Here is a 27,462-nt window from a genome sequence, read left to right as displayed (position 1 = left end):
TGTTGTTTCTCCAGGCAGCAAGCGCCCTTATCGTTATTTAAATGAAATTATCCTATTGCAGTCACCTTTCTCTGCCTTCCTCCCCTTTGCCAAAGCATGGCTGCTTTGTTGTTTTGGAGAAGTCAAAGGCCATGTTTGAAAGGCTTACAGCTTTATCTTTCAACATGTGTGTGACTAATCCACTTGACAAAAATGGGTGAGATGCTTCATGTCACTTGGGAAATTCTGAATGTATTAAGTTTGTATCTTCCTGTGGAGGTGACTGAAATATGGAAATGCTTAAGGTCTATTCCATGTGTGGTCAGGGAAATAAGATAAATACAAATGAAGAATATTTGTTATATACCAGAATATGTTTTTATATAAAATACTATTTTTACATAGTATTTATGCTATGGCATTTAAATACTAGAGCAATTTTGTAAAACTTTGTCATTGTACATAAAATATGTGAGAACATTTGAACTTTTAGATCTACAAGCAATCATAGAATTGCAAAGGACCCTAAAGATCATCAAAGCCAACTTCCTTATTTTACAGATAAAAAAACTAAGGCCCAAAGAGATGAATTAAGTTATATAAGTCAATGGACTTGGGACAGTGAAAGAGACTCAATGATATATTGGTCTGTCAGTGAAATAGGAAGACAAGCCACTGGTTAGGTACTTTGACAGCAATTTAGAAATATATGATTATACCTAAAACATTCCATATATTTTAGCTTCATAATTCTTTAAAACAAAACAAGTCTAGATGACTTGATAAAAATGTGTGAAAGTTTTAGGTTATGGGCTAAAAAAGGTTTTCTCTAAGAATTAAAAAATTACTTTGTGGGAATGGGGGGCAGAAATAGAGCTAACTATTGACAGTGCATAGAATTTTCCATAATCATTTTTGTCTTTATATTCTCGCCACCTAGAACAATGTCTGACAAATAGGGGGGCACTTACTAAATGTTTGTTGATTGGTTGATCATGTTCTCTAGAAATAGGTTTTCCTTTTTTTTCCCCCAGGTTCCTGGTGGGGCACAAGAATCTCAAGTATTTGCCAGCCCTTATTTTGCTGAGCTCCATTTTTTGGATATCCCTGACGTGGTTCATCTTATTTTTGCCTGATATCCTTTGTGAGAACTAAATTATGTTTTTTACTTTCATCCAATGCCAGGTTAATTTCTCTGCCCTCAAAAAGAAGTATCCTTATTCTCAATTGAGTATCAGATGAAATTCAGGGAAGGAAGTTGAAATGCACTTCCATTTAAAGCAGGGGTCCTTATCTGGATACTTCGAAAAAAATTTTGATAAATCTATTTCAACAGAATTGATTTCCTTTGTAATCTCAGGGATTTAATTTTAAAATTTAAAAATTTTATTTAAAAATATTTAAAAATATTATTTAAAATTTAAATAATTAAAATTTTTAATTTAAAAATAATTTAAAAATATTATTCTGAAAAGGGTTCTAGAGGCATCACCAGGTTGCCAAAGGGGCCCACAACACAAAAAAGATTAAGGATACCTGCTTTAAAGATTCTAATTGAAGGGGTTTCATGCATGAAAAATATGTTTTTACCTTCTGAAAGAAGACTCAGAATGCTGTGGGAACAGAAGGTACCCAGGCTTTTTATTATTTAGAACAGTAGCATGAGATAGTACATTTTAAACTGTAAATATGCACGTAAATATGGTTGATTTCTTAAATATGTCCCTTGAGTGGTTTTATCACTTAACTTGGCCAGGAATTTTATGCAACAGGGATTCTTCAATGAATAAATCCTCTGGGAACAAAACACCCATTAGCAAAATCGATGTAGTCTTAGAAGAGTTTGGAAGACTTTCTTGTCTCTTCATTGTTTTATTAGTGACAAAAGCAAGCTAAGAATGAAAAGACAATAAGTCTTTCTTAGATACAGAATTCTTGTGGAGCTGAAAGGCCAGACAGACCCTGCCTAAGCACAGAATTCAGTTGTGGAGGGAGAAGGAGAGGAAAGGAAAAAGCATTTAATTACCTGTGTGCCAGGTTCTATGCTAAGTAATTTATGATTAGTATCTCCTTTGATCTTCACAACAACCCTAGATTGTAGGTAGGTAATTAGCTGCTGTGATTGCCATTTTTGCAATTGAGGAAACTGAGACAACCAAGTTAAGTGACTTGCCTAGGATCATATAGCTAGTAAGTGCCTAAAGCTAGATTTGAATTCAAGTCTTCCTGACTCAAAGCCCAGCACTCTATCCACTGCAACACATAGCTGCCTTTGTAGTTTGGAAGACCTACTTCTGTAGGAGAGGGGAAGGCTCCACTCAGGTGACAGGCAGTTGCAACAATCACCTGACAGGCAGCTACTGAAAGAGAAGTAAGAGTTTATCTCCACGTAGGCCCCAAAGACTTCAGGAATCATAGCCTCCATTGCTAAAATGGAAGAGAGGAACAGTGAACCTTTCTGGAACTCAGATGGGAAGAGATTAGGGTCTTGAAATACATTCCTGTGTTATTTCTAATTATGGTCATGAGATTTATGACAATGTCCGTGGGGTGCATCCTCTTTGTTAACAGAGACATAACATTATGATTGGAAATGAATTGAGTTTACTTAGACCAAAGATAATTAGACACTTTTAAATCTGAATATAATACAAAATACAAAGAAATACAAAATAGGCAGACCTGATAGGGGATTATAGCTGACAAGATGGAATACTTCATCTCCTTGTCTAGAGTCCACCTTGGTACATAGTTGTTCCTAAATATTAAATGTAAAATTTACTGTTCATGAGAGGCTCTGGGTAAGTCACTAGATGGCATACTTCTTCTTCAGATAAATGTGATTTTTTCTTTTAAAGCAATGAAGCTGACCTGCATATACCCTTTGGAAATTTCCTTCGTGGGCTATGTATTCCATAGTCTTGTTTTCCTGTTAAAAATGTCCAGTATTTGTTCAAATTCAGATTCTTCATGTGGGTGTTATTTTTTTAAAAAATTTTATATATTTTTTCAATTACATATCAAAACAATTTTTAACATATTTTTTTAAATTTTGAGTTCCAAATTCTCTCCCTCCTTATCTCCTATCCCCCTTCTTTGAAAAGGTAAGCAATTTGATATAGATTATATGTGTGCAGTCATGCAAAACTTATTTCCATATTAGTCATGTTGCAAAAGAAAACACAGACAATTAAAACCCCAAGAAAAATAAAGTTTAAAAAAGTATGCTTTGATCTGCACTTCATCAGTTCTTTCTCTGGAGGTAGATAGCTTTTTCATCATAAGACCTTTGGATTTGTTTTAGATCATTGTATTGACGAGAAAAGCTAAGTCAATCACAGTTGATCATCATACAATATTGCTGTTACTATGTACGCTATTCTCCTGGTTCTGCTTGCTTCACTTTGCGTCTGTTCATATACGTCTTTCCTGGTTTTTCTGAACCCAGTGGATGCTATTTTTAATGCACATGCAGCCTCTGTGTAGACATCACTTATTAGAAGACCATTTTGTGGTGCACATGTAGGTAATATACTTTTTCACTAACCCAACAAGCATTCATTAAGCTTCTACTACACACAGGATTCTATGACATCAGTATTGTTCTACCTGGGGTATGTCTTAAGGAAGGTTAAGCATTTTTGCCCTTGAGCAGTTTATAATCTGGGCAATAAAATAGAACTGACATATGTGAAATTATTAGGGAACAATTAAGTGAACGATGGAGTGGTATTAATAATAAGTGCAGTAGGGATATAACCATAGAAACCTTCACGAAAGAGATCAAACTTAAGCCGGGCCTTGAAGAGTGATGCAGAATCCAGTTTGACAGTAACAGAGGATGTAGAGAAAGGTTTGTCATCCTATGTTTCATCTCCCAAGCTGTGTTACTTCAGTTTACCTGCAGTGATTCTTTTGTTGGGCTTTTGTAACAGTGACAGGAAACTCAGTTGATCTTGTTTGCACAGGGTCATCTTAAAGTTACCCAGGCAGTAGAACAAGTACTTCCAGGGAAGCCGCTTGTGTATGTAGCTTATTTTAAGTTATGCCACATCAATGTAAATCTGGTTTTACAAGAAAAAAAAGTTAAGAGGTGACTCTGCTTTTCACAGTGACTCACCTTAGAGTTCCCTTAAATAGTGAGTGATCTTATTTTATTTAAAATGTGATGTAATTTGCAAAGAAAAAATCAGTTTATATATAGTCTTTATATTTCTTTTTTTTTTTCACATTTCAACCAGATAGCTTAGGTCTTGTGTAAAGAAGAGGGTGAGATGAGTATTTGGAAGTCAGAAGCTGTTACTACTAATATCTTTTTTGCCGTGAGTCTGCCTGCAGCTAGTTTATAAAAACTGAAGTGTCTAAGCCTTCTAGGCAATGTTTCTAAATTGGTCTTTATTTTTTGCAGCAGCAAATGTATTGTAATGAAGGAGAGCAAAGAAGCCAGAGACCTCACCTGGCCCTTCCTTTCGATATGCTCATCTCTACAGTGACAGTATGAAGATTCTGTACCCCACGAGGGCCTGGCAGGTCACACACAGGTTCCATGAAGACCTACACACACTATAGGGAGTGGTTGGTTAGTTATGGACACATCAGGAGCTACTCACTCTATCCCTCTGGCCACAATGGCTTTGCTGCTGCCCTAACCTGCCATCATTTCCACACCCACATACTATGGGCAAGTGGGAGTAGATACGCTAGCTTTTGTGAGCCAGTATTAGTCTTTAAAACACAACTCCATCCTTTCCTAAAAGAGCTGACATGGAAGGCCTTCATTGTGAGAAAACTCCAAGGGGAATGCCAAGGTGCTAGTTTGGACACTTCTGAGAGAGGAGAGGGGGCTGCTGATGGGGAGCTGTCCATAGTTCAAGACAAGGTTCCACGTTTGGAGATGTCCTCCTTGCAGATAGGATGAGGTGACCGCCATTCCTGGATTGCCACAGGAGAATGCTTGTTGTTGGTCTCTACCAACTAATTGGACTAAGAGGAGGCAATAACTCCAGAGGGCAGTGGTGCTGTGATTTCATCTTGTTCCTTTCACTGGTGCCACTCATGACCAGCCATGCCTTTTCATTATGTGTACTGCTTGGTCCTGTAGATCCTCCACAGAGGATCTGCCCAATGGTCAAGAGGCCTCCCCTAAGTTTTTGTTTAATTGTTTTCTTGAGTCTGTATATGTTTTGTTACATTTTGACAGTTTAACACTTGAATCCAGGATTAAACAGGGAGTGGAGAGGAGGCTTTAGGGATTGGCTTTAGGGAACTGAGATGTTATTTTAATGACTCCAAAATTCTCGCTGAAACAACAGCCCATCGTTTTAATACCAGTATACTTCTGTGATGTATAGCTATGCGTCATGGAGCAATACACCTTCTGAAGAAATAAAAGGAATGTTGCTCAGAGGGCAGTGGAGAGGCACCTCATGGGTGTGTGCTGACTGTAACATTACAGTATGGAACAACAGTACAAAAATGAACTGGAGAGTCCCCATATAAGTCTTAAAAACAGAACTATGGACGAGCCACGGTGAAGGGTGCTAACCATTTCCCATGCTTATTGGGTTCAACCACAACTGTGGCCATGTGGCCTCTGGATTTTAGGGTATGTTTTTCATAACCCAGTTTCTACCCCCAGCCCCCTTAGAGTGACATTTTCTGTGCCATGCGAGAGTCCTAACAGTAGAAACTCTAGAAAGACTATGACAGTCACTGGATGTCAGGAGACTGACTTTTTTCGATTGTAGTCAAAATTAGTGTTATAATCACTGTCGTCACTTTGTTACAACGACAAAGCTTTGTCGTTTTGTTTTTGTATTTCAAAAGAGAGATTTATCTACTTAAGAATATATTCTGTGTTAAGCCATCTGATCTGTGCTGGCTGTTTCTAGTAGCTTTTTTTTTTTCCTCCAAATAAACTTAGCATAATATTATTACTTATACTACAGTGATTAAGTGGAACTATGACCTCCGCAATGTGTGTCCCTGCCCCCAACAACCCCCATCACACCCCTTCCACACTTTACCTGGCACTTTGTGCTGCTTGCCCCTGTCCTGTAAATCCTCCCCATTTGGTTTCTCCAGCTAGTTGAGGGCCTTCTTCTTTATCTCTTGGCATTAGGAGGATACCAATGTCGTAGTAAGGCCTTTCTAGCTGTTATCCCTCCCTCACACGTTGCAAGGCAATTCGTTCTCCTTAATGCACTAAAGCCTATTTACACCCAGTCATTCAGCTCTCCATTGTAATACTATTACAAGGATTAGTAAATATGAATTGTACCATCATCTATCATAAGCAAATTTTTCAAGCTTATCTAACATACATAGAAGCTGATTATATTTGAATTTTTTTTTGCAAAGAATGTGCTTCTTTAGATTAACTACAGAAGCTGCCTTTAAATGGTTTTAGTGCAATTATCAATAAAAGTAGATTTCCCTTCCTTCTTCCTTCCTCTTTTCTCTTTCTTTAACTTCTTTCCCTGCAGTGTCCAAATTAGAGATTCGTTTCTTCTGTTCTTTAGAGGTTTTATAGTCTCTTGGAGGTCCCATAATAAGATGCAAAGATCTCTAGATGAAGTAGCGCCTTAAGCTATTATTAGATACATTTTGTGTGAATGGGGGGGGTGTTGTGAGGAGGGGGGAGATGAATTAACTAACTACTAGCTGTTCAGCTACTGAATCTGAACAACTCGGTGATGGGATAGACCCTGCTGGGAGGAATATGATATTGAAAGGAGAAAGGGGAGGGTGATACACAAGCTTCCCCCCCATCACTCCCATTTGGCTGACTAGATGTTGAATCCTATGTTCCTTGACCTGGCTTTTACATTTAACAGGCACCCCTATTCAGATTTCTTTCTTTCTCAGTGTGACTGGCCTCCTCTACTTTTTCTACAAAACCTGGGTCACCGATCCTGGCTACTCTAAGACTTCAGAAGAAGAAAGGAAAACGGTAAATTCTTTAAGTAGTTTCATTGATCTCTCCTTTGGTTTGAAGGAGAGCTGTGGAATTTCTCATTTTGTTTCATTCTGTGTCCTATTATTATCAACAGCCAAACTTTTGTTAGTGGGTTGTACCTGAGTTTCCCCTTAATCTTTATAATATATTTGGCGTTTTAAATCTTTTTTTTTTCATTTTTCATGTTTGTAGTCAGATACACATCCAGTTCTGCTAGGAAACAGTTGTCAATTAACTGAGACAGCTCGGTGGCATAGTTAATAGAGTGTGGCACTTCAAGTCAGGGATATTTGAGTTTAAATCCTGCCTCCAACACTTACTAACGTAGGACCCTAGGCAAGTCACTTAATCACAGTTTATTCAACTGTAAAAGAAAGGAGTTAGATTTGATAAGTTCCCTTCTAGCTCAGAATCAGTGATCAATGATTTCTGAATTTTTTAAGGCCTTTCCTGTAGTTGTCCCTTCCTCTCCACTTAGATGGAACTGCAACCAGAGTACTTACTTACTGGTAGGACCTCTCTCGTTGTTTGTGAGAGAGTAACAACTGTGAAGTTGCCAGTGAAGTGCCCTTTTAGCAGGTTGGCGAAAGCACTTCTGACCTTTGGTAGGAAGTCTGTTGCTTCCATAAAATCAAGAGCAAATATGACTTAGGGTTCCACCTTCTCTCTTAAAGGCTGACTTTGTCCAGTAATCTGAAGAGGGAGCGAATTGTCACAGAGTTGGTATTGCAAATCTATATGCATCCAGATTTATAGACTACAATAGAAAATGTAGTCTCGAAAAGTTATAAAATTTCCAGTGTGTAATGATTTGCTAGTAACTTTTTCAAATTGTTTTCTTTCTGCTTGTGCACTGTGCAGTGGTACTTAGCCATACATAATTAGGTAAGAAACAAAATCATAATGTCATTTTTTATGCTTTTCAGAATATCATTGCCCTTGCAGAAGCTGGTTGCCTGGATTTCAGAACTTTTTGCACAACCTGTCTTGTAAGTGAACCGAAGTCTTCTGTGTATTCTTTTTCTCAATAAAAGCAAACTAGCGAGATGGCATTACTGGAAAGTTCACTATTCTGTTTTCCATTTGGAACATTTTGTAATATTCCTATGTTCCTTTATTTTTACCAAGATCTAATTTTTAAGTAATGTTAAAAAGATCATCTGCCGTGGGAAGGTTTTATAAATACTACGTAACTTATGTGCAACTTACCTGTCCTAGGAAGAACACTGGGTTTGAAATCAGAAGGCCTGTGTTTGAGTCTTGGTTCTGCTGTTTTAATACCTGGGTGACCTTGGTCATTTAACCTTTCTGAGCCTCAGCTTTTTCATCTTCAAAATAAGTGGGTTTGGGGCAGCTAGGTGGCGCAATGGATAAAGCTCGGGCCTTGGAGTCAGGAGGACCTGAGTTCAAATCCGGCCTCAGACACATGACACTTACTAGCTGTATGACCCTGGGCAAGTCACTTAATCCTGATTGCCTCACCAAACAAACAAAATAAGTGGGTTTGACTTAGTTGGTCTTTGAAACCCCTTCCAACTTCAAATCCTATGAACTCTCAATTATCCACTTCAAAAATTATCAGTGACTTTTGTTTGACCCTGGTAAACTTCCCTCTGCCACCCAGTGTGTATTCTGTTATCCACTATGGCTTGCTCAAGAAATAAAAACTATATGTGGTTATGATGGAATACTATTGTAATATAAGAAATGATGAGCAGGATGCTCTCAGAAAAACCTGGAAAGACTTATATGAGCTGATGTGAAGTGAAATGTACTATGTTCAAAGTAACAGCAATATTGTAAGATGATAAGCTGTGGACGACTTAGCTATTCTCAGCAATACAATAATCCAAGACAACTCTGAAGGACCTGTAATGAAAAATACTATCTACCCATAGAGAAAAAACTGATGGAGTCTGAATGCAGATTGAAACATACTTTTAACTTTATTTTTCTTGAGTTTTTTTCTTGTCTATGTTTTCTTTCACAACATGACTGTTATGAATATGTTTTGTGTGACTACACATGTATAAAATATATGGAATTGCCTGCCTTCTGGGTGGCAGGGAGAAAGGAAGGGAAAGAGTTTGGAACTCAAGAGTTTTAAAAACAATAAAAGCTTAAAAAAAAAGAAATAAAAACTAACTTTTATATAACCTAATCAAAACAGAATCATGATAGTAAATATACTGCCCTAAATTCTAGGTGACATTCTAGAGTCAAATTGAAATGATTTATTGATTGTCTTCTGCTTTGTATTATCTACACCATTATATCCCTTCATTAATAATAGTTGTGATTAATATTTAGTCTATAATTTGAAAAGCATACTACTTCCTTTGGAATCACTCAGAGTCATAGAATATTAGACCTGGAAAATCATCTAGTCCAATCCCCACATTTTCAAGTGAGGAAATTGAACCCCATATAGGAGAAGGAACTTGTCTCATGTCAATCAGAAAGTAAATGGCAAATAAATATTTACAAAACCTGCAGAGTTATTTTTTTTCTATGGCTTTTTCCACCATGAGAAGAAGCTGAAGCATTAGCTACCCTTCAATTAATGCACAACTTGAGTGCTTAAGTGTCAGTTTTTCACTGAGGTCTCTTGCCCTCCCAATTAGGTAAAGAAACCATTAAGGTCCCTCCACTGTCATCTCTGTAATTCCTGTGTGGCTCGGTATGATCAACACTGCCTATGGACGGGACGCTGTATAGGTGAGATTGCATGTCCATGTCTGTTCGGGCACATGGGCACACATGTATACACATTTAATTAAAAACAGCAAACTAATCCTCTGTAATTGGCATATGGAAGATAAAGGGATCTGTTTTGGTGGTCCTTTTTTATTAAAGGGGATCATCTCTTGGAAAACAGGAGTGTTGAATCCTCAGGGCTTGTAAAAAGGGTCGGGGCCCCCAACCAGCTTCTCCACTTGCTCTTCACCCATCCTGGGGGTAGGAGAACCAGAGATGGCCGTAGATCAGGGCTGGTTTCTCTTGGGCATCTTCTTGTGCATTTTGCTCCATCCACAGACCTTTGTTTCCCTTGCACTGTGCCTGCCCTTTTGCAACATAAGAGTGAGGTATCTCAGGAGTAGTACCCAGCTTTTGCAATATGGCAGTTGGCTCTTTTTTCTCTGTGTTTATTATACTTCCACCAACCCCCTTTCCTAAAGTTTATATTCTCCATTCCATTGGTCAGGGTTACTTTTGTTGTTGGCTTTAACCATATTTAACATGTAAAAAGGGTTATTGGAGGGAAGGGCAGACCTAAATTCACATTGGGTTCCATACTTCCCTAGGAATGGCTGACAGCAAGATGATGCAACTGTTTGTTTTTGTCTTAATTATTGTTTAATGGAATGACCTTATTTGTATTTCACTTCATAAAAAGCCTTTGATAGTAAAATGTTAATTATTTTAAAATGGGAAAAAATTAAGAGGAAATTATTCAGTATTTCATTTCTTTTTTGAATTCAGGTTTTGGAAATCATCACTATTATATATTCTTCTTAATTTTCCTTGCCATAGTCTGTGACTGGATGCTATATGCAACTCTTCTCTGTAAGTATGGTTGGTTGGTTGTTTTTTTTTTCCACACTTTGGTCCATCCACCCATAACCATGATGCCACTCTCCGATTACTTTTGTACCATTCTACTTAGGTGCTGGTAAACCACACACCTTCCCTTAAAGGCTCTTCTAGTGATTAAATAAGATAAAATGAATATAAAGTGCTTTATATTTAAGGTGCTACATAAATATGTGCTACAAATTTAAGGTGCTACGTAAGTATGAGGTATTATTATTGTTGTCATTCAAAAATGGCTGTCTATGGAACTTCATCAATTGTAGAAGTCATATGAAGTAAGGGTATTGTTTATCAATTTTCAATCACAACCTAATGATTGAATGATGAATGTGCTCTTTGGATTGGCTAATGGTACCAAGCTAAAAGAGATTTCTCACTAAACTTAAAACAGATGAGAATTTAAAGTGTTCTTGTCAAATTGGAAAAATGATTGGAAATACAAGTTCAGGGAGGGCAGGCCACCTGGGGAAAAAAGACTAACTACCAGAATTCCAGATGAGAAACAACCTGCTTGGAGCAAGTATATTGGCAAAGAATGATGGAAAACCAGTTAAGTCTAAACTGGCTGATAATTTAAGAAAAACAAGTATGATTCACAGATGGGAATATAGATGTAGGAATTTAGAGAGAATGGGAAGGGTCAGGAGCTGGTAGCCTGTGAGAAAAAGAAAAACAAAAATCAAAAAACTGAACCCAGTAGCCTAGAACAAAGAAAGCTGTGATAATTTAAAAACATTTTGAAAGAAAAATGGCCTTTTACAAAGGATACTAAGCAGTTCTCCATTTCTCTTGTAGACTGATCAAAAGAAAATTGTTTTACATTAAATCAGGATGGACTTAGTTTATATCTTTAGAACAACTTTTTGACTATTTTTCATGGATGGAAATTTCTGCCTTTGGAAATTTTTAAATAGTGTACGTTGTGATTGGTATGAGTTGATTAGTTGTGGTCTCATGAGAGATATGGTTATGGACACAACTCTCAAACCAGTTCCTTATGGCACTTCTAGTCCTGAAACCAGTTATTGGAATTAATTCTTCTTGTGGCAACTTCTGTAACTAAAAGTGATTGCCAACATAGTTGGCTGCCAAACTTCCAGAGTCTTATCCTTTTAACACCTTCTGGGTCATGCTCGGCCATGCAGGAAAGTAAATTCTTTTTCTAGTGCCCTAGCTCATTTGGAGAGTTTTCCTTTTTAGGCCTGATTGCAAAGCATATTCCTGGAAAGACCTTTCTGTATTGGTCCTCAAAGAAGTAACTTCTACTTGTCACTTGGACTTAGTTTGATGGAAAAGAACCATGTTTTACATCACACTCACGTCTCTCCTCTTCGTTCCCTTCGCTAAAAATAATCATCATTATCTGATGTCTGTGTCCAGCATAAGGAGGTATTAATAGGGTTGTAAGCAACTTCCATTTACTATCACTTATTGTCTTGCCAAGAGTGCTGGATTTGCAGTGAGAGGTCCTGGGTTTGAATTCTGACTGCTATTTTACTACCCAGATGTCTTCAGGGAAGTCACTTATCCCTTCTGGGGCTACAGAATAAGCGGATTGGAATGGGTCACCTCCAAGATCCTTTCTAGCTCTAAATTGAATGAGCCAATGGTTTTTATACTCACTATTTTTTCTTTTTTCTTTATCCCTCTAGTAGTAGTTTTTTTTTATTGACTCATGTTTTCTCAACATTTTTGTACTTTGTATTTTACATTGGACATAGACTTGAAAAGTTTACCACATTATAGCTATTTTCTGTTTCTTCTCCTAAAGTACTTACACAATAAGCAAGAGACTGCTTTTTAAAAATTGTTCGATAGCCTTGTAAATAGAAATTCACATTATTCAATTTTTATGAGGTAGGTCCTATTGCTTTTCTCCTATACTTAACATTCATCCACTCATTCATTTAGTATTTACTTAGTGATACCGCAGTATATGCAGAAGAGTGGCATCTTGGATAGAGATTAAGATAAGAAAAATAAGAGCAAACTGGGAGAATAAGAAGGTATTGAAATACTAAAGACCACTATGAGGATCCGGAACAGGCATGGGAGAAGCAAGGTGTAGGAGAAGATTGGGGTGAAAAGAGGGAATTGTAGAGTTTCACATCTTAAAGGCACAGCAATGTCAGGTCATAGCAAGGTCTGAGGTGGTCTCCATTGTGACCATGTATGTGTTTGCCAGAGGTGGGAGAGAAGTCTTTAGACTTGGAGAAGTATAAGATCTGGGAGATCAGGATTTAGAATAGCTATTGATGTGGAGGATAAAGTTGCTGAAGGTGATAGAGAGAAGGTGTAATGGAAGACAAAGCTGTATGCAGAAATCTTTGGAAAGGAGGAAAAGTGTCTTGGAAGTTGGCAATTGACTTTAGAGAGGTTACTTTCTCTATTTTGCTTATGTGAACCTCAGAGGAGAAGAAATTGTCGAATGATAATGGCGGAGGATAGTCTGGAAATGCCAGTAGAAAAAGGAGCTATGTAAATGACTGTCTTGAGCTAAGATTCAGAGTAAGTGGAGGAACAGATTTTTATTGCATAGATGAGGTAGGGATAGGATAGGGCACCCTTAAAGGCTGGTGAAGTTTCACTTCATGGTAGGAAGTGAGGGACCTCCGATGCCAGCTAATCCAACCCCTTCGCTTTACGGAGTAGGAAACCGAGGCCCAGAAAGAAAGTCAGAACCTGGCCCAGGACACTGGCAGCCTCTCTAATCACTAAGCTTCTCTGGGCCTCAGTTTACTCCTATATAAAATGGGGGTTTGGATTGAATAACCTCTGGGTTCCCTTCCTACTCTGGATCCACAGCCTGTGATCCTGTGATTGAACTGATCATCTCTTCTCTTAGCCACAAGGCCTGGCTAGCCCAGGAAAAAGCAGAAAGCAGGAATCATTTGGGTTCAGAGGACCCTAATGAGGCCTTCCACCTCCCTCCACCTCTGAGAGTAGAGCTCAGAAACTCCTTAAGGCCCAGTGTAACCAAAGAAGCCCAACTGCTCAGGCCAAATGTCACAGCAGAGGCCCATCATTAAGATTTAGTGAGGAGGCAGTGTGCCCCCCCCCCCCACCGTCATGTGAGGGCATAAACATCTGACACACTCCAGGTGAGGACAGTTAAGATGAGCCCTCCCCCCAACCCCCCCCAGGCCCCTTAATGAGTTGATTGCTATCTCCCCCCCCACGCCCCCCCACCCTGTGCTTTCACTGCTGCGCAGCCCAGACACAAACTGCTTGTCACCCCATGCTTTCTCCTCTCCTCACAATGGTCTGTCCAGTAGTCCATCAACTGGCTAGCAAATGACTCACAGTTCACTTCCTGTGGGTTAAATAAGGGATCAGCTTAAATCATCGCCACTCCCAGAACCCACCTGTTGGGGATTATGTGATTTTATGAAAGAGGCCTTCTAAAGGGAGCAGCCGAGATGTGAAAACAAGTGGATGCCTATTCTTACCTGCTGCATGTCCTCAGCTGTTGCCTCCACCTGCTGTTGGAAATTGTAGTAATTACTTCGTGACATCAGGTGCTTACCAAGTAGCTTCCTTCACCATCCTAACGAGGAGCTTTATGGGAATATAAATTACTTTGACTTGTTATCTTGATTGTCGCTCCAAGATGGTTGCTCACTGAATGTTGCTGGCATGTATTCTGCAGAGGTGGGTAGGAGTCTAAGAGCTTTAAAAAAAAAAAGGCTGGATTTAGGAAATTTACTTCAGGACCAAATTGAACAGATGGTTGATAGTAAAGACAGCACACATTTTCTCTGCATCTCAGGAATTTATAAATGCTCCTTTGGGGAAAAAAAGTCTAAAACTATCAAACTGTCAGAGGCATTTATGGAACTCCATGGTGCAGCTCTGCAGAATTCTAATTTTAAAAACCATTCACCCTTTCTCCATGGTCATGGTGATTGTAATAGTTATTTAATTTTACTTTAACAGACCTGCCCCTTCATTTCTTATCTTTCATCATCAAGGGTCACCTCATTTCTCTCTCCATCCCCAAGGGGTTCTCTGAGGGAACCCTAGGTTTGGGGTCAAGAGCCAGAAGAGGCTATAGATAGATAGATGAAAGCTCCCATTAACTTGATAGAGGGGTTCCAGAGAGAGCCACTAAGTTGGGAGAGCATAGATCCAGCTCTGCATTGTTTGCCTGACTCTCAGTGTCTCTGAGCCTTTTCCCAGCAGGTGTGGTAAGGATGCAGAGGAACCACCTACTTTCATCTTTATGTGTCCCTGTTTGATTATCTATCATAAGGAGATAAGATACAGTTGACAGAAGAGTAATAGTCTGGATCTATTTGTGTTCACTACTTTGATGCTGCAGGTACTTTATAGGGCAGTACAGTAAGATGGAAAGGACGACCTGATTGGATTCAGAGGATGTGGGTTCACATCCTGGCTCTTCACCTTAAACTCTGTGTGACTGGGGCAAGGTCCTTTAAGTCCTGTACCCTTGAATTTCCTTACCTATGAAAAGAGGTGGGGTGAACTAGAGCAGGGCTTCCAAACCTGGGTTACACACAGCCCCTGGGGGGTGTACAAGGACCTTAGCAAGGGCTCTTTGTTTTGTGTGAAAAACTAACGAATGCCGTTTTCTTTCGTACATATATGTGGCAAATTCTAGAATTTATTTCATATTTTATGTTGATAAGTGCAAGAGGCTTATTGAAAGTCAAAGCTTATTGGGAGCCCTTGGACCCAAATGACCTCTGAAATCTCTTCCAGCTCTAAATGTCTGGTCCTGAGTTGAGCCCTGCACTAGGAACCTCTTAGCCTATCTCTTAAGAGGGGACGAGCTATTTGCAACTTTTAGATTAACTGAAGCATTTTGTAGAAAAGGGATGGCATATTGTGTGTGTGTGTGTGTGTGTGTGTGTGTGTGTGTGAGATACCAAGAAAAACACAGGCCAAATTTTTTTTAGCTGTAATCATTTTCAGCTGGCAAGTCCTCAATGAGTAACTTTCTTCCAGTGCGTTTTATGCTGAATCTGCTAGAGTTTTTTGAGTTTGATGGTACATTTTTTTCTGCCATTTCTTTTCTCTCCTCATTTGTTGTTAACCCACAGACCATGGGGACCCTTAGAAAACATCTTCTCATTTTAATTACGGGTCTACTATTCACACCACAACTTTCTGGAGTTCCCTGACATGTACATACATATGCTTCTCCTCCGCCAGATCTGTCCTTTTGGAGAAGGACCACTTGTCTGTTCTGTTTGCTTCTTTTCTAATAGTTCCTTTTTGTGAATCCACAGACTGGTCCACTCACTGCACTACAACATACCATCAAGATGGAGCATGGACCTACCTCAGTCAGATTGTGTCCTGTTCTCCTTGGGTTCTATACATCTTCATGCTGGTGTCTTTCCATGTATCATGGTCTACGTTTTTGTTATTAAATCAGTTCTATCAGGTATTTATTTTTTTTTTTTACATCTTATAATGTCTCTGGGCACCATTTTCTAGCTGCCCAAGTTTTTATTCCCTCACTTCTCTTATTTACTTTCTTAGAACATTACCAAACATATTTCATGTTCTCCTACTATGAAAACTGTGTTGCTCATGGTGGCGGTTGGGGAAGAGGTGAAAGGGTGAAATAGTAGCTACTGGATATAGTGATGACTCCAAAGACGATGGTGGCCATTGCAGACCTCAGGCACCTGGGCACCAGCCAACCAGCTTCCACTTACTTTACTCCCACCCTTGCCTCCCTTCGTTTCCTGTGAGTCTGACATCCTGCTACTGCTGCTGGGAGCCCCTCCTTGAATGGCTAGACGAGGGCTACCTGTGCCAATTCAAAACCTTGATTATGTGGAACCTAATTCACTAGAATCTTCAGCTAACTAACTGGGACTTTGTTGCCGTATTCTGCTTTTAAAATAAAGGAGCAGATGAGAAGAAAAGTGTCAGGAGACGCTCAGTCTACAGGATGACTTCTGAGGACAGCACATGGTGGTTGTGGATCAGTCCAGTCTTCCACATTGCCAAGAGTGGGCAGTGAATGAGGCCCTCCTTGACCCCCAGGGGTTTCGAGTTCAGTTCTTTGTTCATATAGAACTTATACATGAGGCACCATGTAAATCCTGAAAGATTTAGACTTCTTACTGTAGTTATGTGGACAGAAAGGTTGGCTCATAGATTGCAGGAATTACACCACTGAGCACCTTGTTTCTAGGGCACTCTGCTAGGTGCCATGAAACAAGATAATCCCTGCCCTCCAGGAATTTACAGTCTAATAGAGATTTCCAAGGACACAAGGTTTGTTTTGTAAGGGTTTTCTGTTTAATGCTCAACTGACCAAGAAATCATATTATTTGGGGGTTTGTGTCCTAGTTGTGACTTGGTTACATTTTTAACCATATGACCTGGGGCAACTCACTCCCTCTGTAAACCTTGGTATCTGTCAATTTTTGCTGGAATATCTCGAAGAGACCTTCTCCTTCTAGTAGTGTAGGATTCTATGAAATTCATCCTGGAAAATTGAGGTTTGACTACAGTAAATCCAGAGTAATAAGGCTAATTCAAGTTATACCATTTTATTCTTACCTTTCTGGTGTGATAATTGTCAATCTTTTAAGGTATATATACTTTCCAGAAACTTTGGCATATAAACACTACCAAAAGAATAACTCTGATTTTATTCATAAGAACAGACCCTAAAATTCAAAATAATTTAATCTGCAAATAAAATGCAGATTTTATTGATCATTCTTATTCATTTTATTTAGATTTTATTCATAGTCAGAATCATTAACTTTAGGTTGGAGCAGATGACTATTAAGGTCCCTTCCAACTCTAAATTTATGCTCTACCTTATAAGATAATAAAGCAGTTTAAAAGAGCCAGGTGTGTGCCTTTTCATGTTTGACTTTAAATTGAATTTTTAATTTTTGCTCATATCTTTTGTTTTTACCTTCACTTCGGAATATATTCCCCCTTTACCCAGCTGGTCATCCCTTGTATCAAAGACTTTGAAAAGAGGAGGAAAAAAAGAAGTTCAGCAAAGCTAACCAATATGTCAGCCTAGTGTGACAGTATATGCCATGTCATGCACCCATAGTCCCCCACCTTTTCAAAGAAAGAAGAGATCACACACTTGTTTTCTGGCATGATGATTTCTTAAAGGAATTTAGCACTAGTTTGATAGATAGTTGGTCGAACAAAGAGCCGCTGCAATATATGCAGGTTGTAGGCTTCGTTTTCTGGTCAGACAGCTAAGAGCCCTCACTTAAAGGCTCTTGAAAAACTTTGGATGCCCTTTAACGTGTTGTCAGAAATAAGTTGTTTTCTGTTACCTTTGCTACACTTTCAGATTGCGGTTTTGGGCTTGACATCACATGAGAGAATCAGCCTGGTGAAACAGAGCAAGCACATGAAACAGGCTTTTTCACTCAGGAAGACGCCGTACAAGTAAGCAGGGATCTCTTTCCTCAGCACTGACCCTGTGGGCAGTGCCCCAGCTGGCTGCCCTGACTCCCACCCACCCACATCGCCTCCCTCTCTGAGCTCATGTTGCTCCTTGCCAGGACGCTATAGCCAGAGGTGGTCCCCAAATGGCTGCTGTGGCCAGAGCTGCTCTCTGTAGGCAGCCATTGGGCCGCCCTGCTTGACATAAGCCCTAAACTGCTTTTGAGATGATGCTCAGGCAGGCAGGGTCTTCCCACAAGCCTCACAGTCACAAGGGTGCATGTTGCTCATGTGAAGAAATCAGGAGGTAGATAAGTATTCTGTGAGGAAGCCAGGCCACGAGGCCCTCCGTGGAAAGAGGGTAGTCATGAGGCTTGCCAAGACTCTTAACCTGGCCACTCACCTCTCCGTTCCTTTGTCTAGTTGCTTAATTTCTCCATGTCAAAAGGAGATTATCTCCTCGGTCTTGTGCTGCTTTTTTTGTTTGTTTTTAAATCCAGAGCCACAAGTATATTAAAAATCTGTAGTTTATTCCCAGATGGAGACAGGGGTATTTTCAGAAAAGCCTTAAGTCTGTGGTATGTGAAGACCAGCCTCTGAAGCTTCTCTGTGCCCTGGCTTCACACGTCAGGTCTAGGAATGCTGCTGAGGTGACCCAGAGCCCCCGTAGGCGAATGTTCCCAGCCTATCTCCACGAGAAGTCTATTTTAAAGCTCCTCACAGTACAAGATAAAACTGTTAGGCCTTCTCACGAGAAAGTCAGGAGCTGGGGCTTGGCTGCAACACGCCCAGGGAGAAGGGAGAGAGCCGCTTCGTTGGAAGAAGGGGCCTCGGAGGGGTGGCGGGGAGATAACGTGCCAGGTTGCCTCAGTTATTGGATCAGGGAGATAGCAAATGCAGTAAGATGAGGCGGCCACATTTTGGCAGCCAGAAGACATGGATAGCAGGGAGTTCGGGAAAGAAGAGGCTTCCTGCCAAGGATGGCTCGGCCAGGCTTCACCTCGTTGGCCTCTGAGAACTCACGGGGCTGCGCTGGACATGTGCTGCCTGGTGATATTTTAGTGGCTGACTCTGAAGTTTAATAATCATAATAAGAGCTAGCGTTTATATAGATCTTTAAGGTTTGTAAAATGCTTCACATATTTTACTGCATTTAGTTCTCACAACATCCCTAAGAGGTCGTGCCTTCTATGTGCCCGGCACTGTGCTCTTATTATCTCTATTATACAGGTGAGGAAACTGAGGCAGATGGATTAAATGGCTTGCCCAGGGTTACACAACTAGTAATATTATTATCCCCATTTTACAGATAAGGAAACTGAAGCAGAGAAAGTTTAAGTATTTTACCTAGGGCCACACAGCTAGTAAGTATCTAAGGCAGTATTTGAACTCAGGTCTTCCTTACTCTAGGTCCAGCGCTGTAGCTACTGAGCTGCCTTGCTATCTCTAGAAGGAAAAGGCTTCTTAATGATAACAGTTCCAGATAGGTACAGAGCAATTACTGTGTGCAGGGTACTGTGCTAGGGACTTGGGATCCAAAGAGAGAGAACACATGGTCCCTGCCCTCAGCAGGTTTACAGAATAATGGTGGTGGCCAGACAAGGTGGTTTTCTCAAAGTACAAGGTAGCTTGTGCTAAGTGTGATGGAAGAGTTGATTCCAATAAATGCTAGAGATGACCCGGGCTGCACACATTTATTAAATACATGCCAAGCATTGTGCTAAGCGCCAGGAATGCAAGAACAAATGCCCCTACCCGTGAGGGGCTCCATTCTAGGGGACCCCACAGATGCTTAAGTTGGCACATACAAGATACATACAAGAGTAGGCGGAAAGTAGACTTGGAGGGAAAGTACTGGCAACCGGAGAAGGGGCTGGAGAAGGCTTCCTTCCAGAAGTCGTGAGTTAGCTAAGTCTCAAAGCCTGACGGGAGGAAGCAGAGCCTTCCAGGCACTGGGGGCACAGCCAGTACAAAAGCACAGAGTGTGCGAGGGGCAGCCATAGGATACAGGAGAAGTAGTCCTCAACAGCAGGAGCATTTGGGAAGGCTTTGTAGAGATGGTAGGAGTTGAATGGGCCTTGAAGGAAAGGAGGCTTCAGACAGGCAAAGAAGGAGACCTTTTGCAAGTAGATGTGAATACAGGGACAGCAAGGGGAGTTCTGATGATTTGCTTGAAAAACAATGAGTAGGACAGTCTTTCTGGTAAGGTGTTTTCCATTGGGGGGGATGGTAGAAAATGAGGTCAGGGACACACTGTAGAGGGCCTTAAATGCCAGCATAAAGAGGTTGGACTTAACGTTTTGGGCAGTGAGGAGCCATGTAGACTGGAGCAGTGATATATAAACAATCCAGTGTTTTGATAAGGCTTATCTTATGGTAGTAGAGTATAGGATGAATTAGTGGGGAGAGAGAGGCAAGGAGGCCAGAAAGGAGACTATGATTGTAATAGTCCAAGTATGAGGTGGTTACCTGGACTAGGGTAGTAGCATTTTAAATGGAAAAGAAGAGATATTTTGATAGTAGTGACAATCCCTTGGAAGGTGGAACCTAGAACCAGTGGAAAAGCCAGGGTAGAGTACCTGGGGAAAACCAAGGAAAGCAATCCCTGTGATACCCTCAAACCAACGGTGGACTTGGGCCACCTAGTAATAGCCAGAACTGATCAGAGGATGCCCACTAAGTCCTGGTTCTCTCTTCTTTTCTCGAGCAGCCACGGATTCACTCAGAACCTTGCCGACTTCTTTCAGTGTGGATGCTTTGGCTTGTTCAAGCCTAGTGCTGTGGACTGGACCTCCCAATACACTGTGGTATTTCACCCAGCCAAAGAGAAAGTTTTACGCTCTGTATGAAGAAAAGCAGTGCTAAATTCTGAATTATAAATCTGACTTTTTGTTTGTTGGGCTGGGGCACAGAAACAAGTGAAGTTCAGAAGTTTATCAAAACTGAAGCTAACCCTCAAATGAAAACATTCTTCTAGGTCTTCATATATTAGACAAAATGGGGGCCTTTCAAACAGCTAACTCATCGCACTTTGTAATTTCAACAAGATAAACTTTTCCTGAATTATCTCAGCAAGTTACTTAAACTCTTTTGATACGTTTTTCACCAGAGTAATGCCACTGTTGATTTTTTTTTTGATTTTGAAGATTATATTCGTTGATTGTGGATAAAAATATATTTTCGCATTGTATTGGCTATTTCGAAATAGTTTTATTCTTAAAACTAGTAATTTTGGTAAATTATTTTTCTTTGTATTGCATCTATAAATCTGTATAAAAAATGTTTGAATGGGTGTATCTGTTTTTCTTTCACACTTCATAAATCAGTCTTTTATACAGATAGGTTCATTCCGTGATTTTTCCAACACTTCTAGAATTTGACTGTTTGAAAAAGGCATACATATCTTAAAGAAACACATTAGACTCACAACCCTGGAGGTAAACTGAGGATTTCATGCTAGGCAGACTCACAGGGTTAGATTCAATTGCCTGCATTAGCTAGAAAGTACAAATAGGGATAGATACAACCTTCTAATACAGTAACGTGAAAATGTAGATTTAGAGCTTAAAGGGACCTTGGAGATTAGCTCATTCTCCCTCTCATTGTACAGATGAATAGCTCGAGGCCCGAGGAGGTGAATGGGGAACTTGACCAAAGTCTCACGAGTAGTAAGGAGCAAGGCTGGAATTTGAACCCAGGACCTTTGACCTTATATCCAGTCTGCTTTGCTGTCCAGATCATAAGTCTCAATTTCCCTTTTTGTGTAAAGGAAATGTTTCAGGTCAGGCAAAATGCACCTTCATTTTAAAGGAAAATCTCTATTTGGCAGTGTAGAAATATGACTGAAAATTAGGTCTAGTCATTCACTTTACAGAGTGATTTTTCATGGTAAGGTGTGTCAGAGGGCACCTTTCAATACCAAATCTCTCAGTACATTTAAAATAGAATCTGATTTACACAAACCTTTAGGAATACATCTGTTGCAAAAAGCAAGACATGCTGATACACTGAGTTGAAAAATTAACATGCATTCCTGCACTTATTATCGGTCTCTAGACTGTGTTGAAAGAGCTTGTTGAAAGAATGAGGCTCTTATGAAATCTTGCTGTGATTATACTTGTTTCCAACCTTGGAAGGGACCTTGGAGGTCATCTAGTGTCTTCTGCTCATTTTACAGATGAGGAAAGTGAGGCACAGACTTGTCTAACACCACACAGGTGGTAAGTGACCATGCACGATTCAAGCTGAGATCCTGGGACTCCAAGCTCTGTGTTCTTTTGGCTGGGCCGTGGTCTTTAAGAACCAGCTAATAGCATCAGGTTAACACAGTTAGTGTGCAGAATTCAGGCAAAAGTGGAGATGTATAATTGCCATAATCCTTTCTCTTTGGGCCTGGAGAATCCAATGCAATACAGAATGGGACACAACCAGCCAGCATTTAGAAATGAGATGGTTTTTTTTTTTCTTTCAGAATTCCCAGTAGCATTTTAACTACCTTTAAGAATAACTTTAAAATGTTAAACTTAATTAAGAAAAGAGAAAGCATATGTATTACACTCTAGATTGAGTTGGCTGATTTATTTTTATGGAAACAGTGTTTATGCCCCATCTGTACTGGCCTTCATACAAACGTGGTTGCGAGGGCAGCTGAATGTATGAAGCCATTTCAGGTCCTTTTGTATTTCCTTTCCAAGAAACAATCACAAAACAACCATGTTCCTAGTTTCGTACCAGCATGCTGTGCTGTGTTCTCCAGATCTGGATTCCAAAGAGACCCGCATTCCAACTCTTCTTCTGGCTTAATAACCATGGGCAAATCACCTGACTGCTCCAAGCCTCAGTTTCCTCGTCTGTAAAACTGAGATTGTGATACTGAAGTACCGATTGCAGAGTTGTTGTGAGGATTAAATAACAAATACTTATTGAACTGAATTGAGATAATTATAATAACTAATATAGAGAGCTTTAAAGTTTGGAAAGTGCTTTACTTACATTGTGATGTTCATAAAATTCTTGGTCTACCTTAATGCCCTATGTAAATGTCAGATTATTAATATTACTGTTTCACAACTTTGAAAACCACATTTTTAAGTCAAGTCATTTAAATAATAATAATAATAATAGGGATAGCTAGCATTTATATAGTGATTTAAGGTTTACAAAGTACTTTACAGTATATCATTTTATCTTCACAATAGACTTGGCTAGTAGGTGCCATTATTTTTCCTGTTTTATAAGTGGAGAAACTGAGGCACCGAGCAATTAATTGACTTGCCCAGGGTCACATAACTAGTAAGTGTCTGAATCTAGATTTGAACTCAAGACTTCTTGACTTCATGTCGAACAGTGAGTCTGTCTGCTGTGCCACCTCGCCGCTTTAAGGTTCTCTCAAGTGGTAAGGACTAATTTCCACATATCTGTATGGGAATGTAGCCACTGTTAAATGCATGTACTCAGAAAGTACTGACTGAGATGACTTAGTCTATAAGTATTACAAGAGTTCTCTTAGTCCTTTATGGGGCCCAGCTTAGTGCCTTGTACATAGAAGAGGTGCCCATTAAGTGTTTGTTAGGTCAGTGTGATATGGGAAAGAGGGAAAGTAATGGAAAGATGAAAAGTTTTTTTTTTCTTAAATCCATGAAGTTTCATGTAGTCAATGACAAGATACAGTTTTTCAAGGTGACTACAATCTGTTCAGGATGGAAAGGTTGAGGAAGTTGAGATTATTGCAGAAAATTATGGTGAGTTTATCAGCAGAGTATATTTAAAGAGTGCTGGATTGGTGTCTGAGCACTGGGGTGAAAATCCCTACTCTCCTTAGCTGCCTGTGTTCAGCAAATCACTTACTGTCTCTGAGCCTCAGTTTCCTCAGAAGTCACTCCCAGCTCTAAATCTGTTATTAGATCTATGATAGTGTGTGATCCAAGATCATACACTAACCAGATTACAGTGAAGACAGCATTCTGCCGATAGGAAAGTGCTGGGAGCCAGGCCTGGGCATTTCTAACCCATCTCCAGGTGGATCCTCAGGCTACTGGCCCATGAACACAGCACTTTCTGTTCTGTGGGCCAGGGCAGACGAGCATCTGATGTGGAGGTTGGGGTGATATCCTAAACCTCAAACTTACACATGAAGATCATCAAGATCATCTAGTCCAAGCTGTCTGTATTCTAGATGAGGAAACTGAGGCTTTGAGAGGCTAAGTGATCACACAGGTAAGGAAGGAGCAGAGCTGGGATTGAACCCAGGCTCCCTGACCCCAAGTATATTACTTAACACTCTCCTCTGCTGATAGAGTTACCAGTTTTGTTGACTTAAGCATTACATCCCGAACAGAAAGCTTGTTGCCGCCAGGTGGGAACTGTAATGTCCTTAGCATTAACTATGCCAAGCTCGAACCTCTTTATGGCACTACTGCTGATCAGAATCCCTTTGGAAACAGGTGGGATGAGATATTTATCTTGTGCCTTATTGTTAGCCTTCAGGTTTCTTTTTGCTGAGAGCCTACTGTGTGGTGAGGGGTCACAGTGAGCAGTGAGAATAAATCCTAGTCCTCAAGCTTACCCTCTAAGTAAAGGGATAAGGTAAGTTCAAAGAACCCTGGAGTCATCGAATGTCTGAGCTGAAGGGAACCTGCCTTCAGGTCCTCTAGTCCAGCCATTTTGTTTTGTAAATGAGGAAACTGAAGTACAGGGAGATAAAGTAAGTCATCCAATATCATGTGGCTATTTAAAGACAAAACCTGGGGCAGCTAGGTGGCACAGTGGATAGATCACCGGTCCTGAAGTCAGGAGGACCTGAGTTCAAATCCGGCCTCAGACCAAACACTTGGCACTTACTAGCTGTGTGACCCTGGGCAAGTCACTTAACCCCAGTTGCCTAAAAAGGGGAAAAAAAAATAAAGACAAAACCTACATCGCATGTTTTTTGTCATATTTAGCTAAGATCAACCCTTTAAGTGACATTCACACTAAAATGAACTTTGCCCAAGAAGGCAGTCATTGAAAGAACAAAAGAGACAGTTGTACATACAGTGCACTTCTTGTTTCAAATGAGATAGGAAATAGATCTAAATCATTGGTTCTTAACCTTGAGTTAATTAACTTCCTTAAAAATTATTTTGATAACTAAATTTCAATATAATTGGTTTCCTTTCTAACCCTATGTATTGTATTTTATGCGTTTAAAAATATTACTTGGGAAAAGCGATCCATAGGCTTCACCAGACTGTCAGACTTAGCCTCTCTGGGCCTCAGTTTCCTCATCTAGAAAATGAAGAGCTTGGACTAGTTGATCTCTATGATTTTCACAGAAGAAGGTCAAGAACCCCTAAAACAGTATCTCAAACAGTTCTTGCCCTCAGAGACAAGAGCAGCTGGGCAAGCCAATGAGATTAGGATTAGAATCATGGTGTGTAGAGCTGGAAGGGACCTTAGATCATCTAGTCACTCCCTTTGTTTTATAGCTAAGGAAACAAGCCCAGTGAGGAGAAGTTACCTCCCCCATAAAAGTCACTGTCATCCCTAATTGGTGGAACTTGTCTCCCAGTGCAAGCCCACTTAGACTTGTCCCCTGGCAGTCCCTCCTGCAGCTCCTCTCTAGGCTGTGCAGGCACCCAACCTGAGTCAAGGGTTTGATCCTCAGGGCTTCTAGGCACCTGCCCCTCAGTTCACCTCATGGATGCAGAAGTAACCCTTGGAGGGTGAGTTCTGTGCTCTGCATCAGGGATTGGTGAGTAAGATCCCTGATTTTCCCCATTTTGTTTTGAGTGGGACAGAGAGTTGCATAGGATTAGCAGCTATACAATAGCAGTTATAATCTGGATTGCAGCTAATACTAAATTATCATCCTGTTGTTCAGTCGTTTTCAGTTATATCTGACTGATCCCATTTGGGGGATTTTCTTGGTAAAGATATTGAAGTGGTTTGCCATTTCCTTCTCTAGCTCATTTTACTGAGGAGACTGAGGCAAAGTTAAATGACTTGCCCAGGGTCATTACAGCTCGTAAGCATCTGAGGTCAGTTTTGAACTTGAGTCTTTCTGACTCTAGGCCTGGAGCTCTATCCACTGCACCACCTTGCTGCCTAGTCATTTTGGTGATTAGGTCACTTGGTGAGTTTTCACCACTTAGCTGTCATGTTCAACTCCTCACTTTCTTTTTCTCCAAACATCTTGTTGGTTCTACCTTCACATCCTCTCTCATATATGTCCACTTCTCTCCACTCACCCAGCCCCCACCCTAGTTCAGAGTGGGATTTCTTCTCATTTCTATCATTGCAATAGCCTTCTAATTGTGCTCCCAGCCTTAAGTCACTCCCCTCCAATCCATCCTCCATATAGCTGATTTTCCTAAAGCACAAGTCTGATCTTATCACTCCCCTACTTAGTAAACTCCAGTACCTCACTATTGACTCCAGGACCAAGTATATCAATTTTATCTCACAATTTTAAAATTTCTATTTTTGTGTAATTTTTGTATAAAAGTAAATCTATACAAGGAAGGAGTCATACTCAAAATTTTTTGACTGATTGGGGTCATGGATCCCTATTAGAGTTGGAAGTGACCTTAAAGATCATAGAATCCAGCCCACTCATTGTACAAATAAAGAAACTGAGTCTGAGAGGGCCTGAGTGACTTGCCCAAGGTTATATAACTAGTAAGTGTCCAAGGACTTGAACACTCGGTCTTCCTTCCTCTAAATCCAGTACTCTACTTACTATTCATTATTCCCAAAGGCTCTTTTTGCTTCCCCCTTAAAAAGGCTTATCCTCCAAGTAGGTGGTGTTCGGCAGCTGCCTATGATGCCGTATCAAAAAACCACTCTTCCCCCTGAAAATCTCCTTATTAACTCGCCCTGGAAGCCAACATTTCTTACAATTCCTGTTAAAAAAAATTATCTAGCAAGGTAGCTTATTAATCTATCATTGGCCATTAACACTTTGGCAACAGAGGAGTTTATCAGATTAGTATTAGCAGAGGGAAGGACTTAAAGTGAGACACACGATAGGGAAATTATGGAGGAGTGGTAGGGATACTTGGAATCCGGAGTACTTCTTGTGTGGCCCAGCAAGGCTTAATGGTGAATGTAGGATCTGACATGGGCCTAAAAGTATGTGTAGGATTCAAATAAATGGAAAGAAGCAAGGAAGGCCCTTTAGGTAAAAGGAACAGCTTCGATGATTGTTCCCCAAAGCAGCCCCTCCCCCTCGAAATATTGAAGAGTCAGACTTGGGTTTGGGAGTGCAACCTCCTGAGCATGTTGTGGTATAATTCAGCTTGTGACTTCACCTATAGTATAGTCAAGTCTGTAAAGAAACAAAATGTTGGCCATTCTTGTGGGGGTAAGTAACACCTGGCCTCTTTCCCAGAGGCTTAACTGTAAACCATGCAGACCTGACCCACTGCATACAGGATTATGCCCTTCTGCTCTACAACTTGGCTCTGGCCATTAGTCACCTTAGTATTCATCCTTCATCTATCAATCAATCAATATTTACTATCTATTCCATTGGTCACTCCTCATAA

General features: G+C 40.2%; 1 protein-coding gene across 1 annotated transcript in view; it reads left to right on the top strand.

The window, feature by feature from the left end:
* ZDHHC13 (zinc finger DHHC-type containing 13) overlaps window positions 1-21,170 on the top strand; it is a 59,944-nt gene extending 38,774 nt beyond the window's left edge. The window contains exons 10-17 of the mRNA XM_027852655.1: window positions 1,014-1,114; window positions 6,807-6,931; window positions 7,864-7,926; window positions 9,562-9,655; window positions 10,421-10,504; window positions 15,784-15,941; window positions 17,841-17,938; window positions 20,646-21,170. Of these exons, the coding sequence (XP_027708456.1) occupies window positions 1,014-1,114; window positions 6,807-6,931; window positions 7,864-7,926; window positions 9,562-9,655; window positions 10,421-10,504; window positions 15,784-15,941; window positions 17,841-17,938; window positions 20,646-20,784 (862 nt within the window). The 3' untranslated portion in view covers window positions 20,785-21,170. The remainder of the gene's footprint in view (window positions 1-1,013; window positions 1,115-6,806; window positions 6,932-7,863; window positions 7,927-9,561; window positions 9,656-10,420; window positions 10,505-15,783; window positions 15,942-17,840; window positions 17,939-20,645) is intronic.
* Window positions 21,171-27,462: the final 6,292 nt, after the last annotated feature.

This window comes from Vombatus ursinus, unplaced genomic scaffold (genome assembly GCF_900497805.2).
Source record: "Vombatus ursinus unplaced genomic scaffold, bare-nosed wombat genome assembly UNPS02009770.1, whole genome shotgun sequence".
In the NCBI taxonomy this organism is placed as follows: domain Eukaryota; kingdom Metazoa; phylum Chordata; class Mammalia; order Diprotodontia; family Vombatidae; genus Vombatus; species Vombatus ursinus.
The sequence above is the reverse complement of the archived record's forward strand: the minus strand, read 5'-3'. Positions and strand labels throughout refer to the sequence as shown.